The 23,210-nt window shown below is 43.6% G+C and overlaps 1 protein-coding gene across 3 annotated transcripts in view; it reads left to right on the top strand.

Moving 5' to 3' along the window:
• LPP (LIM domain containing preferred translocation partner in lipoma) overlaps positions 1-23,210 on the top strand; it is a 318,878-nt gene that overhangs the window by 291,536 nt on the left and 4,132 nt on the right. For all 3 annotated transcript variants that reach the window (XM_066556527.1, XM_066556528.1, XM_066556526.1), the window contains exon 11: positions 21,608-21,786. In XM_066556527.1, coding sequence (XP_066412624.1) covers positions 21,608-21,786 — 179 coding nt within the window. The remainder of the gene's footprint in view (positions 1-21,607; positions 21,787-23,210) is intronic.

Genomic DNA, 23,210 nt, shown 5'->3' with positions numbered 1-23,210 from the left:
AAGATGAAGAAGAAGAAGAAAATTAAGCAGAGGGCAGGAAAATGTTTCTTTGTGATATTTTTGTGCCTGGCAATGGAAAGAGATGTGTGTACGAGCTGACAATTTATCTTCTGCCCTGAAGAGAAATGACTTGTTCTCAAATGGGCATGAAATGAAATAGTGCAGAACACGATAGGAACTTTTCTGAGTAAATGGGTCAATTTCCTGTCATTCTCTCGATAATTGTATGTAGAGCACACTACGCTCCAAACACTGGCAAATGTGATTTTTTTTTTTCCCTCCTGTTATTTTACTTCTCTTGTAAATGGGTGGAAAACATATTCCAGTGCTGGCACTATTATATTCAGCTTTTGCCAGTGGCTAATAGCAGTCCATTTTCAGTGAATGCTTATTACCTCTAAGCAGTCCAAGACACTACATAATAACCCAAGGCTGTGTAGACTGGTACTGCTAGGAATGAGATGCAGTTATAGGGACTGCATTGCAAATGCCCCATCACAGCAGGAAATTTGCTTGTCCCTTTATCTTCTCTTGCCTAATTGCAAAATAAGCCCTGGTGCTCTAGCTGGAGAAGGAGCCTTGTTTGCCTTCCAGAACTTGCTGGTATGGTCAGGGACTTTCTGCCTCACCATCCCTTAGCAAGCTGATGCATTTTCCTTCACTTAGAGCAGCCCTCGCTGTCACTGAGGGGACATGGTTTCAGGTCAGACTCACTGAGGACTGAGCTGGTAATTTTATTTTGGATGTGGTTAATTAAAAGTATCAGAAGTGTTGTATCAGGTGTCCAGTGGGTGACAATTAGGATCTCTGTGGCAGATTGGGTAAATCTCACTGGAATGAGCTAATGCAGTGATGAGCTTCACAAGTGCCTTTGAATTCAATCTTAGGAAAAGGGAGACAATGTTATAGGGTTGGCCCCAAGGTGCTGGATTCTGGCTGTGGAAATATCTGGATAAATCCCAGATACTTGATTTCAATAAATTTTCTCCCTCTTAATTCTAAGCTAAGCAAGATATAGACTTGTCCATCCTATCTAATCATGCACAGTATTATGCTCCTAGTTGGAGGTTATAGGAAGGATAACAAACCAAGCCCAGCGTGATCAGGACTGCAGATACTTGAGCTGTGATATATCACCTGATGGGGTAACACAGCCCTGTGAGAGCTAAAACCCATCCCTGCCTCTCCTTAGGGATGGGAGAAAGTGACTTAGGGAGAAAGTTGCTCAAGAAATGGATTTCAGCTGAAGATCATTGAGAACTTCTGTTTCCACCCCAGCTATCCCTCAAAATGAAAATTTTAAATAACATGTTTTGAAGACTAGAATCTAAAAGCTTTGAAAGGAAACCCCAAGAACAGATTTTCTTTTTTTTTTTTTCCTTCCCACTAGTAAAAAGCTGATTCTCAAAAGTGTGGCAGGATTAGGCATTTCCTGTGCAAAATTTTCTTTTAGGAGGGGAAGTCTGGGGCCTTTCTGGAGCTTTAAACAACATTGTTTTTTCTCACTGGCTGTAACTAGAACTCTTCTGTGAATACAGCCCAGGGTCAGTGTCACCTTATTTCTATTCATGTAGGGCATGTTTCAGTCCAATACAAGTTGGATTGGGTCACAACTTAAAAAAGGCTATGGAAAAATTTTCAACTCTGATTTTCTTTTTTTGTAACTGTTGCTTGTTGTTTTATTTAATTTTTCCACTAGGATAGGAAAATGTTAGCTTTTCATAGCTGTCTGTAAGAACAGACGGGTCTGTTTGCCTTGCATGTATACTGTTGATGCAAATGGACTGAAAGTAAGGATACACAGAACAGGTCTTCATCTTCTGCATCTGCTGTCAGGAGAGGAATTCATGTAGCAGTCCCACTCTGTGAATCAGCAGTTGCTGAAGTATGCACACAACTGCTGGATGGAGCGGGCCCCACTTGGCTCATGGGTAAGGCTCCAGACTCCTCACAAGTCATGAGGAACGGGAAGTAAATGATCTCTGACCTCCATCAGCAGGGAGCATGGGGAAATGTGCATTGTTTATTCCACCTGTCTTTGGAAAAGTGCAGCCCTGGAGGACTGATTCAGAAGACAGTTATGCTCAGTAATTCTGGAACAGCTCAGCTGCCTGGGATAGGATCAGCCCACTGTAAAAGCCACCAGGGGAATTGGGTCAGAATTCGGCCGTGCTGGTGCTTCAACCAGAGAATGAGTTCTAATGACTCTTACTTGGAGCAAAATAGGAAAAGATCAAGGGCAGAATTAGTCATTTTCCCCGTGTTACATAACAATATTTTAGCACACATTCTTCTCCCTGAACATTTAAATGCATTGCTTGAATAATCACTGAAGACAATGTGGTAATAATATGTTCCTGATGTGTTGGAGGCAAAGCAGTTACTCTGGTTTTACTTTTGCAAAATATATTAAACGACTTAGTTTTTGCTGATGTTTACACACAGGGAGTGCGGGGGGTTGTTTTGGTTTTTACTGCTATTTCTTTAAGGGGGCACAAGGGGATTGCTGTTAAATGGGTCTGATGCTTGTGGTGGAATTCATCCCAGATAACTTCATCTCACTGCAAGCCACGTGCTTGGGCTGACATGCATGTGCCTTGGGAGTGATGGTGGAGAGTTATTGGTGCCTCCCTCCTAGGGAAGGATATTTTAACCAGCCTTACCAACAACTCTTGCAATCACCCCAGTGCTGGTGTCACCTTTGCTCAGTGTATTTAAGGCAAGCAGCATCTGAGTACCTAGAAAGTAGGTTTTCTTCCACCTATAGCTCCCACATGGCCTGGTTGTTTAGTCATGCTCTAATTCACTCTTGTTCAGGACTGACTCCACCAGAAAAGGCAGTTCTGACCATTTTCTCTGATGCAGCCAGGAAGAGAAAGTGGAGTTGCAATATGCCCAGGTAGTTTTAAGTAGTTAGGAAATGGGAAATGGAGATGAGTGGACCCAGGCTCTGAAACTACCTCAGCTGGAGGGCAAAACCAAAACTGCCCTTTCTTAGATGTAGGGGAAGTGTGACAGAAAAGACTGCTCCAGAAGAGCTCTTGTTGCAGCTCCAGCTGAAGCCAGCATGCAGAAAATACCCTGAGATGTGCCAGAGAGGGTCAAGGCAGGGATGAAAGTGTTCATTGGGATGATGTGGGTCAGGACTGCACTTGTCTTCCCACCACAGTCTCCCAGCCTGCTCCGCCTTCCCACTTGGAAAAACACAAGGCTAATACAGATGATTGCAAAAAGGAGGTGGAAAAGGGCCTTAATCCAGGGGGGGTGTGCAGTGGGCACCACGATGGGCATGGCAGTGCTGGAGGGGTGAGCTGGATGGACTGCAATGCTACCTGTGAGCAAAAGGTGGGTTAGGAAGGCATGGTGTGATTTCTTCAGCTGGCTAGGTTCTTATTGTCAGAAATGGATTTCACTGGGCTTGAAACTTGGATTAAAAAACATGTCTCTATTAGCTCCAGACAGAGATGCGTCCTGGAATCTTGGAAACAGCATCACTGCTGTCTTTGGGAGGAAATTTTGGCTTTCCAAGTTACAACATGACTGATATGTTCTATTTGGTTTTTTGAGAATTTTTTTATACTCCCATGACTCAAATGCTTTTGATTTTTTCCTTCAAACCATGTGTTTGTGCGCTCTGACTAGCATAGCATTGCATTGGATATTCTGGCATTGGGCAGTGGAGGATGGAGAAGTGTTTTTCCACTGCTACCACAGTGGTCTTCAGCTCAATGTTGCAAAGCACAACTTTTAGCACAATCCCCCACACTCAGTTCGACTGACACTTCCCAGGGGGAGCAGGCACAGGGGTTTTGATCCACCACGACCAGCACTGCTGAATAGATGCACTACAAAGAGAGGCACAGGCCTTGTCTCATACTGTGACAACTCTTTCTGGCTTAAAATGTGCCACCTCTTCCTCTGCCTGAGTTTTGCTGCTTTTATGTGCTTAAATAGGGTCTGTACTTTAATGACATAATTGTGGAGGGGTCTTCTTCACCCACCCTTGGGTCCTCTGCACTGTTCATGGACCGCAGCTGTAGGATATTCACCCAGTCTTGTGTCCCTGCACTGCAGGGTGCAGAGAGTTGGTTTAGGGCATCTCTTATTTGCACAGGTTAATATTTGCTGGGCCACAACAAGACAGGCAGAGGAATTGATGCCATTACTGTAAGGTCAAGCTGTTTGCTGGAGAGAGAGAGAGAGAGAGGACATCAGCCCTCCAGGCATGTTCAAAGAACACACTGCAGATCCAGCTCTGCAAACAAGATGTACAAGGACATGTCCCATTTGTGAATTGCCACCAGCCCTGAGTCTCCAGCCAGCATTGAACAATCACCACATAAATGATTGTGTGAGTGCCTGGTGATGATAAATGGAGGCATCTCAGGGACTTTATTGAAAACCTACGTTTTCTTTTCCTGCCATCTGCACCAGCTCCCCAGGGGCTCTGAGAGCTGAGGTTGCAAGCTCATTTGCCCCCTCACGTGCTGCTTGGGCAATTGGGAAGGCTTGGCAAAGCTCTCCAGGACATCCTCCCTATATAAGGAACATTGCCACCACTGCGAGGGTGCCACCATGGGAACACAAGCACATCTCCTGATGCCTGAGAAAGCACAGGAGTCCACCTTGCTTTCTGGGAGCTGCATTGCTTGAAGGGCTAAAAGGGGTAAAAACTTTTTTTTTGGGTTACTGCTGTCTGCTGACCTGGCTCTGATGCACTTGTGTAAGCAGGCAGCATTTTCACATCTATGCTGTTTGCTTTAACATGTCAAATAGCTGATGTTTTTGCAAGGTTTCCCTAGCTCCTTCCTCCATCCTCTTTTCTACTGTCTCTATAAAATAATACTGCTATAATCCAGTTTGACTCAGCAGGATCCCTTTCATGCTGGCTAATCCCCATATATAGGCATCAGTTCAGGGAGGTGCACCAGAACGCTGCATATTTTCCCTAACATTTTGTTTAACCAGGATGACATTATTCAGACAAATTAATTCCTCCAAGACGTAAACTTGTTCTGACTGAGTGCTGCAGCAGCCTCCCTGAGAGCAACAAACCATGATCTGACATCTTAACAGCTCTCCACACAGTCAGGGGGAGTCTTACATAAAAGATCTTCAGCTGTGCATATCTGCAAGGTGCAGCTGCCCCTTTCTGCAGTAGATTTCTCTTTCAGCAGGTTTTGGTGGAAAAATTTTTTTTTTAGGAAGTGAATGGGATCTAAAGCACAAGTAATTTTGGAAAATATCCTGCCATATAAAAACATACAGTAGAGATTACCCTACCCTCTGAAATCCTTGCCAAAGGTTTTAAAAATGGGGTTTACTGTTGTCACTTTCCTTCCATTCTGAATTGAGTTCATCTTGCATGTCTGAGCTAACATGTTGCTAGATGGGATTTACAAAGCTCAGGGGTATATGTGGGTGATGTGTCAGCTGTGTGTGCCAAATGGCAGCACCTGTTGGAAAGGAAGAGGAAAATGTAAAGAGTCCTTCAGAAGTCTGTCAAGAAAAGGAATTCTTGGTCTGCCTCATAGAGAGGAGGTCCTGATGTGAGAAATGACACATATAATGCTGCTTTTACCCCATATAGGATATGGATGGGCAGGTGAGCTATCCTGTGCCCCTCTGTGACACCAGGTATTTGGGGTGGCATGGCCAGGCTGCCGGAGCTGTGTTCAGCACTGGGTTTTCTGTCCACACTCTCCGAGATGTTTTCCCGGCACTTCAGTTACCTCTTGTACTCTAATGTCAGGGTTCTGGAAGCCAACTGGGAAATGCCTTTTTCTTCCTCTTGCCTGGCATTCCTTCCCCTTGGTGCTTCCGTAGTTCCTAGATCCAGAATCCAGAATTGAGGCTATCTTGCTGGCCTCAAATGTGCCAAAACAGTTGAGGATACCCTAAAGGAGGAGGAAGGAAAGAAGAAATCCGATTAACTTCAAGTAGCAGAGCCTGAGCTATTTGAACACAGTTCTGGCTCCAAATCTCACAGCCCTGGCTTCTCTTCTGAATTCTTCATTGCCTTATGTCTATTTTTGTTCTGCTTGAGTTGCTACACTGTGCCTTAGTGATACGTTCCTGAGAAAGGGGTTGATGTTAATTGTTTGTTCATTGAGTCTTACATGGAGTGACTTCAGAGGGCTTAGCTGACTGGATGGCCATGGTCTTGGGGTGCTGGGAGCTTCTAGCTGGATTTCTCTTCTGCACCTTCCCATCTCCTAGGCTAGCAAGGACAGCTAAGGGAGAATATGTTCTTTTTTCTGCAGCAGTGTATTATTGACAGAGGGCATCATTAGGGACTCCTAGTACTCCACGTCAGGTACTTAATGTAATATCATCAACATTAATTCAAACGGTGTTAAAATTACAGCAAGTAACTGTAACATTCAATAGACACTGAATAATTTAAAAGCTTTATAAAGTTTAGGCTTAAGAAATGGATTTACAGATGCACAAAACTGCCTCAGATTAGTTTCAGAGGTTCCCCTTGCTCAGTATCAGCTGTTGCAGATGCTTACCACTTGCTTCCCAAGGGAATTTTCACATCTTTTTCTCCTGGTTCTATTTGTGAAAGCTCTAACATTAAGACTTCACTTTCTTTGACACAGCAGTTTTGTCTTTTGGGGAATAGTCAGTCTTCAAGCTCTCCGTATGCTTTTAGCCCTAGGGTCATCTCTGCATGGTGATTCTGAGCCCTTTACTTGCTGCAGACATAGACCTGACCAGTAGCTTTGAAAATGTCATTTAGCTATTTCATATACTCTATAGAATAACAGCTAGAGTGAGCTTGTTGCTTTCCAGGGGAGTAATTAGCAATTGCTACTTGGTGGAGTAATTAGCAATTTATACTGTAGTAAGGTAAAGCAGTTTTTTCTCCTGTTGAAGCAATTCTTAAGTCTTTCTGAAAAACATTTTGTACACTGAAGTTCTTATTTCATAATAAATGTGTGGAGTAACTTCCACACATTATAGAAACCTTGAAATATAATTAAATCACACAGCTTATTAATGGCTTCTGCTTAAGACTCCCTGTGATGTTACCCTGAGATAAACCGTCCCCCAACCACCTCTTTGGGACCAGTGCAACTGTCCCTACAAGAGAAACCATGTGATTGAGCATGGCTGAAACAGATTTCTAGTGTGTTACTGCAGAGCTGTTACATCTGATAGTACTTGATGCTTACCTGTAGTCAACTATTAATAACAAAGGGGAAAAAACTGCTGATAAAATCAGTGGATTAGTAAGATGCCAGAGCAGTGGAATGGAGAGGCATGAACTGAGGAGCATCCCGAACTCAGTTGAACTAGAATAGTTTAACACACCCAGCTGTGAGGCTGTCTATTTGTGTAGGAACAAAACCATCTTCTGGCAAACCAGCTGTATCTGCAGGTAGAGGTTCATCCAGCTAAGCACCTTCTAAGGAAGGATCAGAGCTTTCTGTAGCCAGCTAAGGGAGCCTTAGCGAGTGGTGAGTCTGTGTCTCTTGATGTGTTCAGGCTAAGCCTGGGCACTGTGATGGAAGTCTTGATTTAGCCAAACCTGTACATCGCTAAAAATCCTAAGTGGATCCGTTGCCAGGGATTCTGCACAGAAACAATGCTGGTATAGCACCAAGAACCTCACAAACTGTGGATTTGGGGTAGAAGGAGTGGTGCCTTGTTTGGTTTTCTTTTTGTCACGCTCCCAGAAGAGAGCAGAGAGCTCAAGCACGGTGGGAAGCATGCACAGAGCATTCTGAGAAGATCCTTGTGTTCTGTACATGGCACCAGCTAACACATTCCTCCTGTCAGAGCACTGCCACAGCAGGTCCAGATGTCAGTAACTCCAGCTGATACGACTGAAGAACGATGATTTATGGCCACTGGAGATTTGTCTGCCTTTGTTCAGGGAGCACAAGAAAAGGACTTAGAGGTTGTGCTTGGGGTGGTCAGCTATCTAGGTCAGAAGAGGTAAAAGTTGCTGTTTTCAAAAACTGGCCTTCTTTCTAGCTATCTTGTGGTTTGTCTTCTCTGTCAGAGAATATGGGCTGCTTTGTTTTTTTTCCAGGATGCTGAACAAACCCCAACTCAAGCTGCTGGCTTGAAGTGTCTTTAAGAAAAGGTGGTTTGAATTAACCACCCTAAAATATAGAACACCCTATCCCTGAGGACACTTTGCAGTGTGTGACTGTTATGTGTTTAGTCATTAAAAGGAGAGCTATACCCAAAGTGACTTAATTCTTACTTTAGGCCCTGAAAAGATCATCTCTACACCCATCTGTAGTCACAGGAATGCCAGGCAAACAGAGGAGTTTAAGGTGCATGGAAGCAGGAGGACTAAATGGCAGTAACAAGCCTTTGGTATACAGGTAGTATTTTCTTACCAGCAGATCTTAAAGTGCTTTCCAAAGACTGGTAAGAACAGGGATATGTGGGGTTAGATGAACCCTGGAGTGAATGCCTTATTTTCAGTCACACATTCCAGGTCTCAGCTCAAATATTTTTGTGTTGGGTTTCTTTCAGAAAATTGAAGAAAGGTCCTGGAGCCAGAAATACTGTACAAAGCACGCAGGATAATTAGGAACCTCCTGGAAACATGTGAAACTTTAATAAAACTTAAACTCCAGTTCCTTCCCACAGGTGGAGTCCAGCAGTAATGTAGGCAATATGCACAATTAAGCTATTTTTATGCTTCTTCATCTAAAAATGTAAGTGTTAAAACATATGTAGGTAAAGCAAATGGAAAGCTTAGACTTGCCTGTGTGCCATGCTCATTTGAACTCGCTGCATTAGCCTGGATTGCTGCTGAGCAGTGTGTGCTCCAGCAAAGGTTTTGCAAAGGGAAATGTCTTCACCTACAAACCTGGCTTCTTAAAAAGCCTTATGACTTTGCAGCTCGAGAAGATACTGACTTTCCCCGCCAACCACAAAGGGGAATAAATGACTGGAAGGGCTCAAGTAATTATACAAAGTGCCTGGATCAACTTTTCCATGGGGATCCTGTAGCTACTGGTCTGATGGCTTAATAATGTGCTTCTGAAATGGCTGCTTTCCTCTGCTGTTTCTCTCTGGGGCCAGATTTCCAGCAAGGCTCCTTAGCTGCCCTTGCAGAGCTGGCAGGACAATACTCACTGGACTCATGCTGCCTGTGAAGAAGCCAACAGTAACTTTTCCATAGGAAAATCTGCAGGTAGGGCAGAGCCGGACTATGCTGCTCCAGCAGCAAACTTTGAGAAAGAGAATGACTCAGAAAGCCCTAGATAAATTCTTTGTTCCCCACTCTTCACTGCTACTCTAGTCCCTCTGTCCTTGTCCCTCATATCTTTGGAAGCTGGTGTGGCAGTGCCTGTGGGGAGTGACCACTTTGCACCACCAGAGCAGCAATAAAATGTCATCCTCCCATTAGGAGACCACCAGCACTTGTCCTTATGGCCTGCATTAGCTGGATCACTCAGATGCATGAGCCACCTGCTAATACCAGGCTGTCTTGTCCATTTTCACCTGGATCTGATCTATAGTTAGAGCCTGATGAAGAGTGGCCTTTCCTTCTTTTGTTCCTCATAGGTCCATTAAATCAGAAGCTGTGTATAGAAAGATGTGGTCCAGTTTTACTTTGCATGAGCTGCTTGGCAAAACATGAGGGTCAGACTACTTTGGGTGTTCAGATGTTCTTGCTGGGGAAATGGTAACTTCTGGTCCTCATAAAGGAAAGTTGGAAGTTGTATTAGGATGGAAATGAGCAATTCAGCAGTTACGTTGGGAAACAACCATTGATGCAGGTGATCTCAGACCTTTTAAAGTACTGTGAGAAGCACTGGAGCATGGTCTTTTCCACTGTTATGGAAAGAAAATCCCCATAATGGAATGGAACAGTTACAGATCAGAATGATGCTGCAATAATGTTGTTTTTTCCTCTATATTCCATAACCATTCTGATTTCAGCCTAAGAGCCCATACACTGGGAGGATGCTATTGACTTGAGAATGGACATGTTATATAACATCTATTATACATTCAGTGTGTTTATAGAAATGCATATCTCTTATGTAACTGTGTCACTAGGAAAACGGTGAGGTTGGACAAGTTGGTTTCTCCTGCCATTGCCGCTCTGCTTCGCTTGTAAATTCTTAAACACTGTCCCAAGACACTGCAGGTTGTACTGGTGATGTGTGCCCAAGTGAATCTCTTCTTTTCAGCAGCTCCATTCACTTTGGGTTTTACTGGGTCTTTTCTCAACTGTTGTTTCTTTTTTTAAATGTAATATTTGGCAGAAAGCCTTTGGTGCTGGTTTCACAAATACAGGAGTAATCTGGTTAGTAAATACTGTGGACTGACAGTTGACTAGCACAGTGTTCAGTTGCTGTGCTTTTCAACTTGAAATAACATCCAGGGCAGCCTCCTCAAGTGATGTAAAAGACCTGGTAAAGAAATGCCAACTGTCAGCTTGATTTTTGGTCTGCTCTGCTCTGACATGAACCTTTCTGACAGCTCAGACCAGTGTCCTTCATATTCTAAATTAATCCAAAATTTCTCATGGTAATGAAAGGGAAAGAAATTACTTTAGAGTGCATGTTTCTTGCTCTGAACATCCTTGACTAACCCTGCAGACACCAGAGAATTACCACCTACTCAGACATGCCTGTCTGCTCTTGATGAAACTCTTGAGCTTATTTGCATGACAATGTGTTTGCCATACAAGATCTCTGTATCCAAGTCTCCATGTTGTCTGTACAAAACAGGAAAAAAATTTTTATATTTCAGGGAGTTCTAATTTTTCTAGATTGAGAGCAAAGGAACAGTGCCAAGAGGTTGAATCAGCTCAGCAGACAATTGTGTTGCAAGGACTCTTCTGCCCAACTTTCCACAGCAGTATCTTGAACAGTAGAGTAGCACAAAGCTTCTGGTTTACTTCTCACCTATTCAAGGAAGGATCTGATCTATTGCATGGGTTTCTCTTTGTAAGGTTAGAAGGAATAATGTGCCTTCCTTTCTTTCCCAACTGTACAGCAAGCTGAGTTCCAGCAGAAGCACCCTCAGAGGTGGGCTGGAGGGGCAGAGGGACTGATGTAAATCATCTTCTCTATCTCTGTGGTTGAGATTATCTCACAGTGGAGGAAGGAAGGTGATGGATGAGTTCCCAGGGTGGAACATCAGTCTCCAGCTTTTGCTTTTCTCACATCTCACTTGACCTCTTTGGGAAGTTGTCTTTTCTGTGCCATGCCTTGTCTGGGCTCTTCTTACATAGCCATCTCAATTTTCTGGTTTTGTATCCCTTCCTTCTTTGTCACTTTTATCTCAGCAGGTGGCTCAAACTTGCTTTCCCAGACAAGGAACCGAGTCAAACATCCAGGTCAACTGAATGAAAAGAATAGGGATGTCATTGCATCTAAAAATAATTTCAGTACCTGGTAGGTGACATATTTGACCCTGGACTTAGTCAGCAGCCTGGATTTATTTCCAATTAGAGTCTGACTCTAGACAGAAGAAGAAGTGTTGCTCCAGGAAATAATTCAATTCCAACCTCTGAAGAAATCCTGTCCCCCCAAAAGATGAAATTTCTAGTCTTGGGGTAGAGGGGAGAGAGTACAGTACAGTTCTCACTGTACTATTGGCTCACTGTGAACTTTGGGTTCTGTTATTCCTGACAGTGGCCAATGTTGATTGTCTGTGAGTTTCCAGTGTTCTTTCAGTCTTTAAAAATAGACATTTCACTCAGGAGGCTTTCTTCAAGAAATAAGAAACTCCCTCTTCTTCTCCCTTTGGAAAGACCTCAGAGCACCCACAAAGCTTTCAGCCCTCATATTTCAATCACAGATAAGTCTCCCACTGCCCTAAAGGCTCCAAGACATTCTCCTCACATCAAGGACATAAATGTATTTGGCAACTCTTTAGGAAACATATCATGGATTTGGGCAAATCATATTCTCACTGTCAGTTTGGGTAGCAGCAGCATCCAAGTGCTGTGAGAGTTTTGGGGGAGTTTTTTTCCAAGCTTTATACTGGATTACGTTATCTATTAAAAGCAGCTATTTTTATAGTGAACTGCTGCAATGACCTGTATTTCACAGCTTGCACGTATACACTGAAAAAAACCATTATCTTGCACTCAAAAGGTGTTTCAGTGAAAGCTCCATGAAATTCTGTGCAAAATCTCATTACCTTCTTGCTTGGGTTTTCATTTTGTTTCAGTTTGAGGAGGTGTTTATTTCTTGGTAGCTCCAGGTGCCAACTTTGGTGTTTACGATAGAGATGTGACTTCTGTCAGAGCATCACACACCTACTAATAGCTGACTAAAGCCACTCTATAGATAATGTGAAGAACAGAGGAGGAAAAGAATGGAATTATTCTCTGAGTCACTAGTGAACCAAGGACAGAAGACAAACACCCTTAGTTTCCAGTGCTCTGCCCCTGCCACTAGAAAAAATTAATTTCTCTTGTAACTTCTATGAGATCTTCAGGAGAAGCTTTGCATTCTCTTTGTTTGAGCAATTAAGGTAGAACAGGAGCTGTTAAACTGATATCCAGTTGGAATATTTAATTTATTTAGTAGCCATTAGAAGTGACTTAGAGATGCCCTTATATGTGACTTGAAATAAGCAGAGGAAAATAGATTGTGTGCCTTTCCTTGTGGCTTAGAGAGATGAAGGGTTTTTATTCGCAAGGAGTGAAGGGGAAGGATCCTGTCTTTTTTTTTTCCCTTACAAACTCTAGAACAACCCAGACTCTTGAGCAGTAGCCCTGTCTTTCTCTTTTTTTTTTTTTTTTTTTTTTTTTTGTTTCTCCAGGAAATCTCTCTTGGAGAGCACAGGAAGCAGAAAAAGCCAGCTTTAAACCGGTTGTAGTTAAAAGGCTTGTAGTGTTCAATCTGTAACCAAAGCAAGCCCAGCTTTGCTGGATGCTAATTTACTGATGAGAGTTTCCAACTAAAATTTGTTTTCCATTTTAATCAACCATTTTCTTGAGGGTTTTTATGTCACAAATTCTTGCATTGTTCAAACAGTCCTTCAGGAAACTCATGGCAGGCAAGAACTCATTTCAAATGTAAAAATACTGAGAAAGAGGAGAGTGAGGGGAACTATAAATAACCACTGAGATGTCAGAGTCTCAGTCATTTTTTCCTCTGCAAGTCAGCTTTAGCAGTTAAGGTCAAGATAACATTTCCATGTCAATGGTCAGTTACATCAAAATTCTAAAACAGGAAAATTGAATGGAATCTTCAATTTTTTTTCTTGTATTGTGCCCGGATTTGACCGATTTATAGCCTCTTTGGTCCGTCAGCTCTGAGTTCCAATGTTATTTTGGTTAAGCTTCTTGCCAGAGTGGCAAGCTTGGATTGGAGCATTGGGTTTATTAAAGGCTGTGAAATTAAATTCCTCACCAAAAGAAAAGAAAAAAAGCCCACTTCTTCCTGATAGTCACTTCTCTGTTTCCTTTGATGCGGTTCAGTTTGACTTGAATTTTAGCCTAACAATTTGCTACACAATTTTGTTTTGTTTTCACAAAGTTCTAATCAGCTTAAACTGCAAGCAGTTTGAAATGCCTCTCTAACAGCTTCCTTGGTATTGCTAATTAAGCTTGAAATCTCTGTGTTGTCCACAATTGTATCTAAACAAGGAGGAGAGTGTATCTGCTCAATGTTTGCCACATCTCCCAGCTGCATGTAATTCTGCTGCCTGTGCAGAAAGTAATCACAACAGGACAGAACCTTTATTTAGGCAAAACTCCCAGGGCAGCATGCAAGGTCAGGCACATCATGTTTTGAGGAACTTGCTGGTGAGAACACGTAAGGCAAGCAGAGCTACATCAACAGCACAAAGGCTGGGAGTGCTTGGGAATAAGGAACGGCTTTGCTTTGTCCCCCACAGCACTTTGTTCCACCGAGCCCTGAGTTTTGTATGGTCCGTAAGTGCTCTCACCTGATGTGTGGGTGTTAAAAACAGATAAAAGCACAGGCTATCAAAACCTGCTGTGTATTCCCCCTGTCCCTCAGGAGCAAAGCTAGTAGAATATCATAGTTTTTAAAGCTACCAAGGTTCACTTTGGTGGAAAAAAAGTCATAACAAATCCTCAAATACATCTCTCTGCGTTGGGCAAAGCCATGGGCTGGTTTCTCCCTAGGTAGGGACCCCAGTGTGTGAAGCAATGCTGATCTGCTGAGGCATAGCTGCTGTTGTGTGACACAGCCCAGGGATTTCTGTGGTAGCTCTGTGCCAGTTTGCCTCAGCTGCAGGAGCCTTGAACAAACTGTTTACCTCTGACATTCTGAGAGGGATTTTGAGGGATTTCCTTCAAGTTAGAAATCTTCGAAAATCAGCATCTTGCGCCAGGCATTGTATTATGCAATGTCTTGGAGTGAAGGTCTGGTCATGCACTTCGGATCTCCTTGGATTGAAGGAGTCAGAGATGGAAACTGTCTTATCAGATCATTCCTCCCTGCCAAGGCAGCCACGTCTCCTGTGCTCTGCTGGTGCTGCTGTGCTTTACAGATGTTTTTCTCTCCAGTGCTCCAAAAGCCTGTCCCAGCCTCCTGGATGTTTTCTGGGCCAGTTGCAGTCCCGGTGTGGAGTGACCGGTTTCACATGGTTCATACCTGGTGTGTGGTGGCAGTGCTAACAGCAAGAGTGAACTCTGCTCACCAAAATGCACATTGTGCTGCTTCAATTCTTTCCTGGTGGCAATAGACAAGATGCAGGGAGGTTTGGAAATGCAGCTTCACAAGAAAATTACTGAAGGGACTGGAGCTGATTACTAAGATATTTAACAATGTTCTTTTACATAGCAATTGCTAAGGATGCTTTCAATTGTTTGGCTTACTGTAGTATTCCATGCAGCTATAATTATTGTTGCTAAAAAAATTTCAAATGCATAGACTTTTTTATTCTCCGTGCTATTTTAAAGTCAACTGTAAGTTAGAAGCATTTCCCTGGTATTAAACTACTTTACTTTTGCAAATGGCTGTAGCCACATTGGAGTATTCTGAATAACAGCTCAGGTGCTGTTCTCTGGTGGTGCACCACCCAAAGTTGATTTTTGAGATGTGTGCAAGTCATTACAGATAAAAGGAATTTAATGTTTTCTGTTAATAATATCTTGTTTCCATTAAGTAACCATTTAGGTGCACAGAGTACTTCACAAGTATTTATCAAATCTAACAATATCCAGTTTCTCACTGGCATATGTAACTTCTACAGCCATTTTATTTACAGGCTGGGGATGCCTGTAAATGTGCCTGCCACGCACAGAGTGTGGGAATGCTTTGCCTATGGAAGCTACTTGGTTTAAAAGCCAGAAGTCTAGGCATTTTATTTTCCAACCTACCAGTTCAGAGGACAATTCCCTCATTTCTTACATTCATAGGCTCTGCGTTTTAAAGGGACAAAGATCTCTGTTGTCAGAGCAAGGAATGTACAGAAGATGAGTAGCTTTGAGTGCCAGAAATTAGTTAAGTAATTTCCAGCACGGGGCTTCTTGTGGATTTTTAGCTGGAAGGAGTCAATGTGGCTGTGGTCAGACATGGAGCATAATGCAGAGCAGATTTTTAACTCTGACATTCCTTCATCACTCTCAGCTGGATGGCACTAGAGAGGGATGCAGGCCTTATCTAAACTGGCACTGAGCATCAGAGTAGTCACCCAGTCCCTGCCTCTGCTGCTCCAAACATTAATTACATTCAGCATTAGGAATATAATTCCTTCTGCAGGTAGTATGGCCAGCTTGTGTGCCTGCCAGGCCCAGCAGCCTTCTCTAGGTTTCCTCTGCAGCCTCTGGTGTGCTCAGACACCAGCAAAGCCGTCCCTCAGCCTTCACTTGATAAGAAAAATGGAGCTTCTTCCTCCTCTCACTGTAGAGCATATTTTGACATCTGCTTATCATTTGAGAAGCATTTCTCAAGCACTGTTCCATTTTCATCATGGCCTTTCTGCTGTTGCACATTTGTGGACTCAGTTGCATGCCTTTGTTATCTGTGCTACTAGCACAAGCCATGAAATACATCTAGCCTTTCTCTAATAGTTATAGGGCAAGGGGAAGGGACTCCTCCATCCTGTATGCTGAGAGGACTTTCTGCCAGATTCACCTCCAGCTGCTCTGAGTCCAAAACTACAAAGCTGAATTCAGTTTTCCTGACAAGAAAAGCAAATTCCAGCAGAGGAGAAGCATGCCAGCCGCGGTATTGCTACTGTGCTGGGAAAGCCACTAAAAACTGAGATGAATGGAAGAGTGATTTGAAAGGCACTGAATACAGTAACCTCAGGGCCTGAGTCTGCACTGTGCAAGGGGCAGCTGTAAGCACAGCTCAGCCCCATTCCCAGCATGCTGGTAATGTTGCAGGGTTGCCCATGTAATTTATTCCCGTTATCTTCCTTTCCATCTCCCAGCAAATCAAGCTGTACCATCTAAAGAACAGCCTGACCGCTACCATTGTATCTGAATTAGGCTGTCAGGGTCAGTCACATCTTTTGCCCCAGCACACTGATGCAGCTATGGCAGCATGGTCTGAAGGTCACTAGCCAAGGTGCTTCTGCAGTGCTCTACCCTGCTGAAAGTACCCTCAGAGCAGCAAGAAGGGGAGTGTCACCCTCTGCTAATAATGTGTCCAGCTGGTCAGGTGAAGTGAGAAGGATTAACTCATGCCCAAGTTGTCTCCTCAGACATGCAGGAAGGAATTTCATGCTGGCTATTAGTGACTTAAATGTTACGTTTGCCAAGATTTAACCCATCTGTGGAGATAGCAGCTGGGGAGCCTTGGTTTTCCTTTTCTAGAAATAATGCCAAAAAAGTGTTTGAAAGTGTTGAAATTACATCTTGACACTTAACCCCTCCACCACTGTCTGCTTTATATTTAATTTATAATACAACTATATATTTTCAGACCCAAACCCTAAATGAAACCATTTGCAATTATTTTGAAATGCAGTTTTTCAATTGACCTGATCTAATTTGAGGTTTATAAATTCACCAGGCTTCTTGAGATTAAAGTGTTCTGTCTTCACTTAAGTATGGAAACATTTTCAAGCCTCAAAAAATATCCCACAAAGGGGAAAATGTCTGCTGCTCTGCTCTCCTCTCTGTCTGAGGAAATGAAGGACGGAGTCACAAGATTTAAAGCAAGTCACTTACCACACTTTACTAAGTTACAGTTCAACTATAGCATTTGACCATGTGCCTGTTTTTAGCACAACAGTCACATTTCATTCGTGCGGCTCAAAACCATCTCCTCTGCTCAGTCACTTCGAAAAATGTGTTTCTTCTGCAGTGCTTACAGAAAGTGAGTTTGTGTCCCTGTGCATGAGTTGCCAATGTAATTTATTCCAGCAACTTCCCTCCCCTCTCCCAGCAAAATAAGCAATACCATGCTCATGTCCCTGTGCATGAGCTCTCCTTGGTCTGCTGTTCAGAGTGCAGGAGACATTATTTAAGTTCATTAGAGCTTGGGATGAATTGCCAATGCAGAAGAAGCAATGACTAATCTGTATGGCTTTTCTTCTGCACTCATTGCTGGGTCATTGTGGGAGAGTCCTTGTGCTGGCATGATGTTGTGAGTTACTGCTGTCCCCCAGGTTTGGTTAGGAGGGGTTGTACTCTGCAGCATTAGGGCAGTGGGATGAGCTGCAGCCCATGGGCTGTCACTGCACCTCTGGACCCTAAAGTCTCTGCCACCTTGCCATCTGGGATGTGAAGTTTTCAGGAGGAGACTCAAACACTCCCCAGCTCCAGCCTTCCGTGGCTCTTGCAACCCAGAAGTCTTTCCTAGCAGTCAGAATTTTTACTTTGTGTCCCATGTTTAAACCTAAAATCTGCAGGGCAGCCCCCTTTGGCTTTCTGTGTTTTCTGAAGAGACCAGTATTGCTCTAGGGACGTCAACTCCAAACACCACTTGCTAGGTGCTTGCTCCCAAGCAGCTTGTTCCCACTTTGCCACTGATTGTGTTATACATGTTTAAGTCTCTTAACTTTAACTTGCAAGATGATTATGATGTCCTGGTCATTATAGTCCTTTCTTTGTGTTTTAGTGTATCATTGCTTGAGGTTATTTTTCTTTTTGGTATTTAGGGTGCATTATTCTTCTCATGTGAGATTCTTTTTCTTTGCCATGGATGTTCTGCCCTCAAGGGACATGGACCCAGACTCAGCCTTAAACATTGTGCCAGCCTTCCCTTTGGAAATGGATGGCTCCTTCCCTATGCTTTTCAAACCCCAAAAAAATTGGTTGGATTTGGGAGACACAAGGGCACTCCCTGCCTCTTGGCCAAAAATATGGGAAAAGAATGGCAAACTTTACCTTCAGCCCACACTAGATTTGTGGGCTATATTCTTATGACATAAATGTGACCACAACCCCTAGGATTGATGTTTCCTAGCTGTTTCTCATCTTTCTTCTTTGTGCCTTGCCTTAGCTCTCAGTGTAGCTCATCAGATGCATTCAGCTCTACCTGTTGATTACAGAGCAGACTTGCAACAGCAGCTGGAGAGAAAAGAAGGAAAATGGACCTGTTAGGCACTTTTTCTTCATCTTATTTTGCTTTTTGGAGGTCTGAAAGCTCCAGGAGGAGCTAGGAGAGTTAGACAGACTGTGAAAGAGAGCAAAATCAAGAAGCCAAACTTATAATCCTACAGGGATGCTGTTCCCATAATGTGCATAAATACCTTTGTGCAGGTTGTTAGCTGCTGGGGCAGCACTTAGGCATGTGGGATAACCTGATTAGAGAATCAAAGAAAACCTGGTAGCTTCATAGGCCAAATCCTGCCTTACAGCAACCTGATGTCAAATGGGTGTGAATCAAGGAAGCTTTCCCTTTGGCATCATCTGGTAACACTTTGAAGGGAAGGGTCTGAGCCAGCCAGGGTTCTGGCAAGGAGGGAGGCTTAAGCAAATACACTCCCAGACAGGAGTGAGCTGGAGTCTGAAACTAATGACTTTGTTTTTCCTTACTGGTACAGACTTGGAAGGATGAAAAGAATAAATTTCTCAGGTCTGATTTTCAGGTTGTATAGAAGGCTTAATCAGGAGTTGGTTAATTCATAATGCTTGTCTTACGTAGCTGTGAGAATGTCAAACTGTGACTGAGCTGAGATTTGGGAGAAGAAGATGTGTGTTTTCAGAAGGTATGATCCAGCAGGGTGATTGCCTGCTGTCCTGGTCACTGTAAAGTTTCCACCAAAATCAGTGTTAACATGGGGTGTCAGACAGGATGGTTGTACTGATCCCTTATGGGCTTAAACTCTGTGTGCCCGAAATGTGTGAGCAGGAGTTACATCTGGCCCATGGTGAGAGCAGTTCCAGGCTGTGCCCTTGGGTGCTGGACCCCTCTGCAGCTTGGATTGCTGCTGCAGGTGCCTGCTCTGGTCACTGTCCTGGGTGGGCTGCAGTAGCAGACCAGGGGAACTGCTGAACACATCAGTCCCCAGCATGGAAGTAAGCCACAGAATTCTTGGTCACGTTGTGGGGGATCAGTATTTATCAGAATTCAAAAATCAGGAAGGTTTATGGGAGAAGCATCCACTTGAGGCGAAGTATGGGGAAGCCAAGCTCTGACTCAGGAAGTGCCTAAACCAGTAATCAGTGGAGACTGGAAGCAAATCCCAAGGAATTTCTGCTTTGCTTACCCTGTTCTCATACTTTGGCCTCTGTTGTTGGCAACTGTTGGAAATGAGGCAAGCAGTGACTTGGTGAGGCAAATGCTCCATACCTGCTTGTGTTCAGAAAATTTCATGGCAAATGCTTCACGAATGGCACAATCTTCCATCGCTATCTGCAGGTATCCTGCCTTCCCTCCTTGGCAGAAAAACATAGAGAACCACATGGATACGAACTGAGATGATGTGATCTGCTTATGCAAAGCAAAATGGTAAATCTGCCAGGTTATTTCTCCATGGAGAAAATTATTGACCTTGCTTTTTCTGGCATACCAGCCACCGTTATAATGATGATGATGGTGACAGCAACCAGACAGAAAGGCCAGCAGTCATTCTTTCCTGCCCATTATTACAAGGTATAAAGCAAAATCCAGCCTGTATTTGATGCTAGTCTGGCTGTGCTCTCCTTACAAATGCATGAGGCAGTTCTCATACGGGTTGAAATTCAGGATTTTTCATATCGACCTTTCCAAAAACAATCCTTCAGATCCTCTGATAGGAACCCGTGTATTTCTATGTTTGTACCTTAGCCGTGACGTGCAGCCCAGAGATAATGTCTGAGAGCAAATATGAGAGTGTAGAACCTTCTGAGTTCCTGGGTGATTCATCTCCTCACAATACATTTCAGTTGCACATGTAAGGAGTAGATCTTGCCCCTGAGAATACTGGCTCAAAGAAGCAATAACAATGCAGTCAGTCAAAACACGACTTTCTCTGGGAATTTTGTTGCATGAGGAAGCAGAACTTTAGCCTTCCTGTGTTTGTCAACAAGATCTACCTTTCAGCAGCTTTCTATATTTCTGTCCTGTTGGATTTTTTCCTTTATATTCCCGCCCCCTTATTTCTGTCTATCTAAATAATAATCAGTAGTGTAATGATAGATTTTTCTACCTCACCCAAGATGCAAACACTGATTGATAACATTATTTGATAACTTCAGGTCAATCAAGCAAGAATAGTAGGTGAAGTTTGCTTTTCTAAAGTCCAGTGAAATTACCCGAATCAGATTTATTGTTTGCATCTATGTGGTTTGCACCATCCATTCATGGCATGTGTCTTTTAAAGTGCTTGTTTTGAAATGGTGAGTTACCCAGTTGGTGTCAGAAGGGCTGGTGTGGCTCACAGACAACCATCTGAAACAAAATTATCTTGGTGTTTCTATAATTAACTGCAAGGGTAAGTGAGGGTTGAAATGAGATGAATCATTCAATAGACCCCACTTGAAAAGTGGGAATTTTTTTGGCTCTAGCACTTTAGGAGCAGGCTAGTATGTAAAACCTGTGCAGCAAGGATCATGGCCTCAGAGCTGGCATTTCACAGTCATTATCTCAAACATTGTGGGCCAGAGATAAATGAAGCATTTAAGTCATCCTGAGCTCCTGTCCTTGTAGATGCTTTCCTTGCAACCACTGCTTTGTTCTCTGCCCAGACTTAGCAGTATTCTCTGTGGCGAGAGAGGAAGATCAAGATCTTTGTACAAGGCAGATAAAAATATTTTTATGGGATCTGCATTGGCAAAGTAATTAGGAGGTGTCTGTGTAGCCCCAGGAGTTTGCACTTCAGTTTAGCACTGCCCTCTCTGGAACTTGTCTCTAATGAACTCTGCTGCATAAGCTCGCTCTGACTGGGCAGTGCAGAGGCAAAAGCCCAGGAGTGTTGGCTGCACGACTCCTTCATGTGCTCCTGCCTACAGAAGCTGCTGTGTCTCAGATAACCCACCTGATGAGCCATCTCTGATCACTTGTCAGAGCTGCTGAGAGAAGGCTCTGGTTTGTGTTGTCACACTGTTCTAAAGGCTTGACCCAGGCCCTGTGCTCCCTGTGCATGTTATCATACTCGTTGATAACTGTTGACTGTACTGCACTTTATCTAGGAGAAATGAAAAGAAGGTACCTAAAGCTTCCAAGCAGACCAGCAGCAGCCACCAGCCCAGCTGACCTTTGTAAGTGTCCTGCTGAGATGGTGCTCACATGTGTTGTGTATGTTTTCTTTGCAGAATACACTGGAGCAGTGCAGTGTCTGTGCAAAGCCCATCATGGAAAGGATCCTCCGAGCCACTGGGAAGGCCTACCATCCCCACTGCTTCACCTGTGTGATGTGCCATCGCAGCCTGGATGGGATCCCCTTCACTGTGGATGCTGGTGGCAACATCCACTGCATTGAGGATTTCCATAAGTAAGGCCTAAGCTGCTGTCACTGCTTTGCTTGTTGTATTTGTCTTTTGCTCCTAAAAACTCTCCTTTTTCAGACTGAGCTTTCAGGAATTTCTGAACTCTATGCCACTTCCTCCCAAGGCTCTTAAATAGTAGGGAGAGCATTGCTCCAAGCAGCCATGGCATACAAGGTTAATTGGTTAGGGGATGATTCTGCTTGATCTCTGTTTTGCTTAGAGCTGAATTGAGGGATAACCTCTGTGTCCCTCTCTTTTAAGTGCTCTGCCTTCCTCTTGCCTTTTCACTGTGCATGGGCATGTTTCTCTTCACTGCCTCTACCTGCACTTTCACATCACCACCTCCCTGCCTCTTCCACTGAGCAATTAAGAGAGGTCCTGTCCCCCTGCACTCTGCAGGTGTTTGCTTACCTGCTAGAGGGATCTCAGTGGCCACAGGCTGCTCACAGCTCCTTTTGTTTCTAGTTGCTAATTAGCTTTTTAAAGCTACTAAAAATACAGCCCTGGTAATAATTTATAGTGAAACTGCTATTTAAAGTAAGTTGAAAGGTATAGCTGCAAGTAATTTCTGTCACTGACATACTACCACCCCCGTCATCACTAATCCAGGGAAAGACAGGTAGATATAATCAGAGCACAAATGTTTGCCCTGTATGGAAAAGACAGATACATTACACCCCTCAATTAAAAGATGAAATCAATACTGACAAAGGTGAGTTTATATCTCAACCATTTACCTCTTAATTTCTAAGCGGGTAGACTTAATTAGAGCCTCATGACATCAGTGTGTGGGTCTGAAAGCTCAAAGAAGCTGACTGACTTGACAGAAAGGGAAGCAGCCACAAATAACTGGCATGTTAGAATCCAACAGGAGGATGTTCCCTGTAGCTCAGCTAGGCTGGGTTAATTGGCAGCTGCTGTGTTGCTTTGCCTTTCTGTGCTGCCAGTTGTGTGTAAGGTAAAATGTGGTCTTGAGCACAGGCCCAACAGGAGTTTCATGCACCACTCAGTTACCTGAAGGACTTCCCTCACACCCCCTCAGCAATTTGGAGAGTGCCCCTTCCCAAAGCCCCACAGGCCAAGGGCTCACATGCTGTCAGGAGAAAGAGAGCTGATGTCCCACATTGAAGCCTTTTGGCAGTGACTGCACACAAACCTCGGGGCTCTGAGAGTAGAAAGTGGGAGGCTGTCAATGCAAGGAAGGACATAAAAATTGTTGAGTGAGGGATTGAGGGGAAGGTGATTGGAATAGCACAAGACCCAGTGTGACACTCAGAATGTCTTTGGCCAGCCACACATTTTGCAGTACTTCGGCCAACCCAGTTTTAATTGATTAGGGATGACGTGTCCTCCTGATCTGGAGGTTGAGTGTTCTACATCTACATCCTCTGATAACAAAACTGTAGCTAATGCTCACACTGTTACTCAG

The sequence above is a fragment of the Molothrus aeneus genome, chromosome 10, assembly GCF_037042795.1.
Source record: "Molothrus aeneus isolate 106 chromosome 10, BPBGC_Maene_1.0, whole genome shotgun sequence".
NCBI lineage: Eukaryota > Metazoa > Chordata > Aves > Passeriformes > Icteridae > Molothrus > Molothrus aeneus.
Note: the sequence above shows the minus strand (reverse complement) of the source record. Positions and strands in the feature narration are given on the sequence as shown.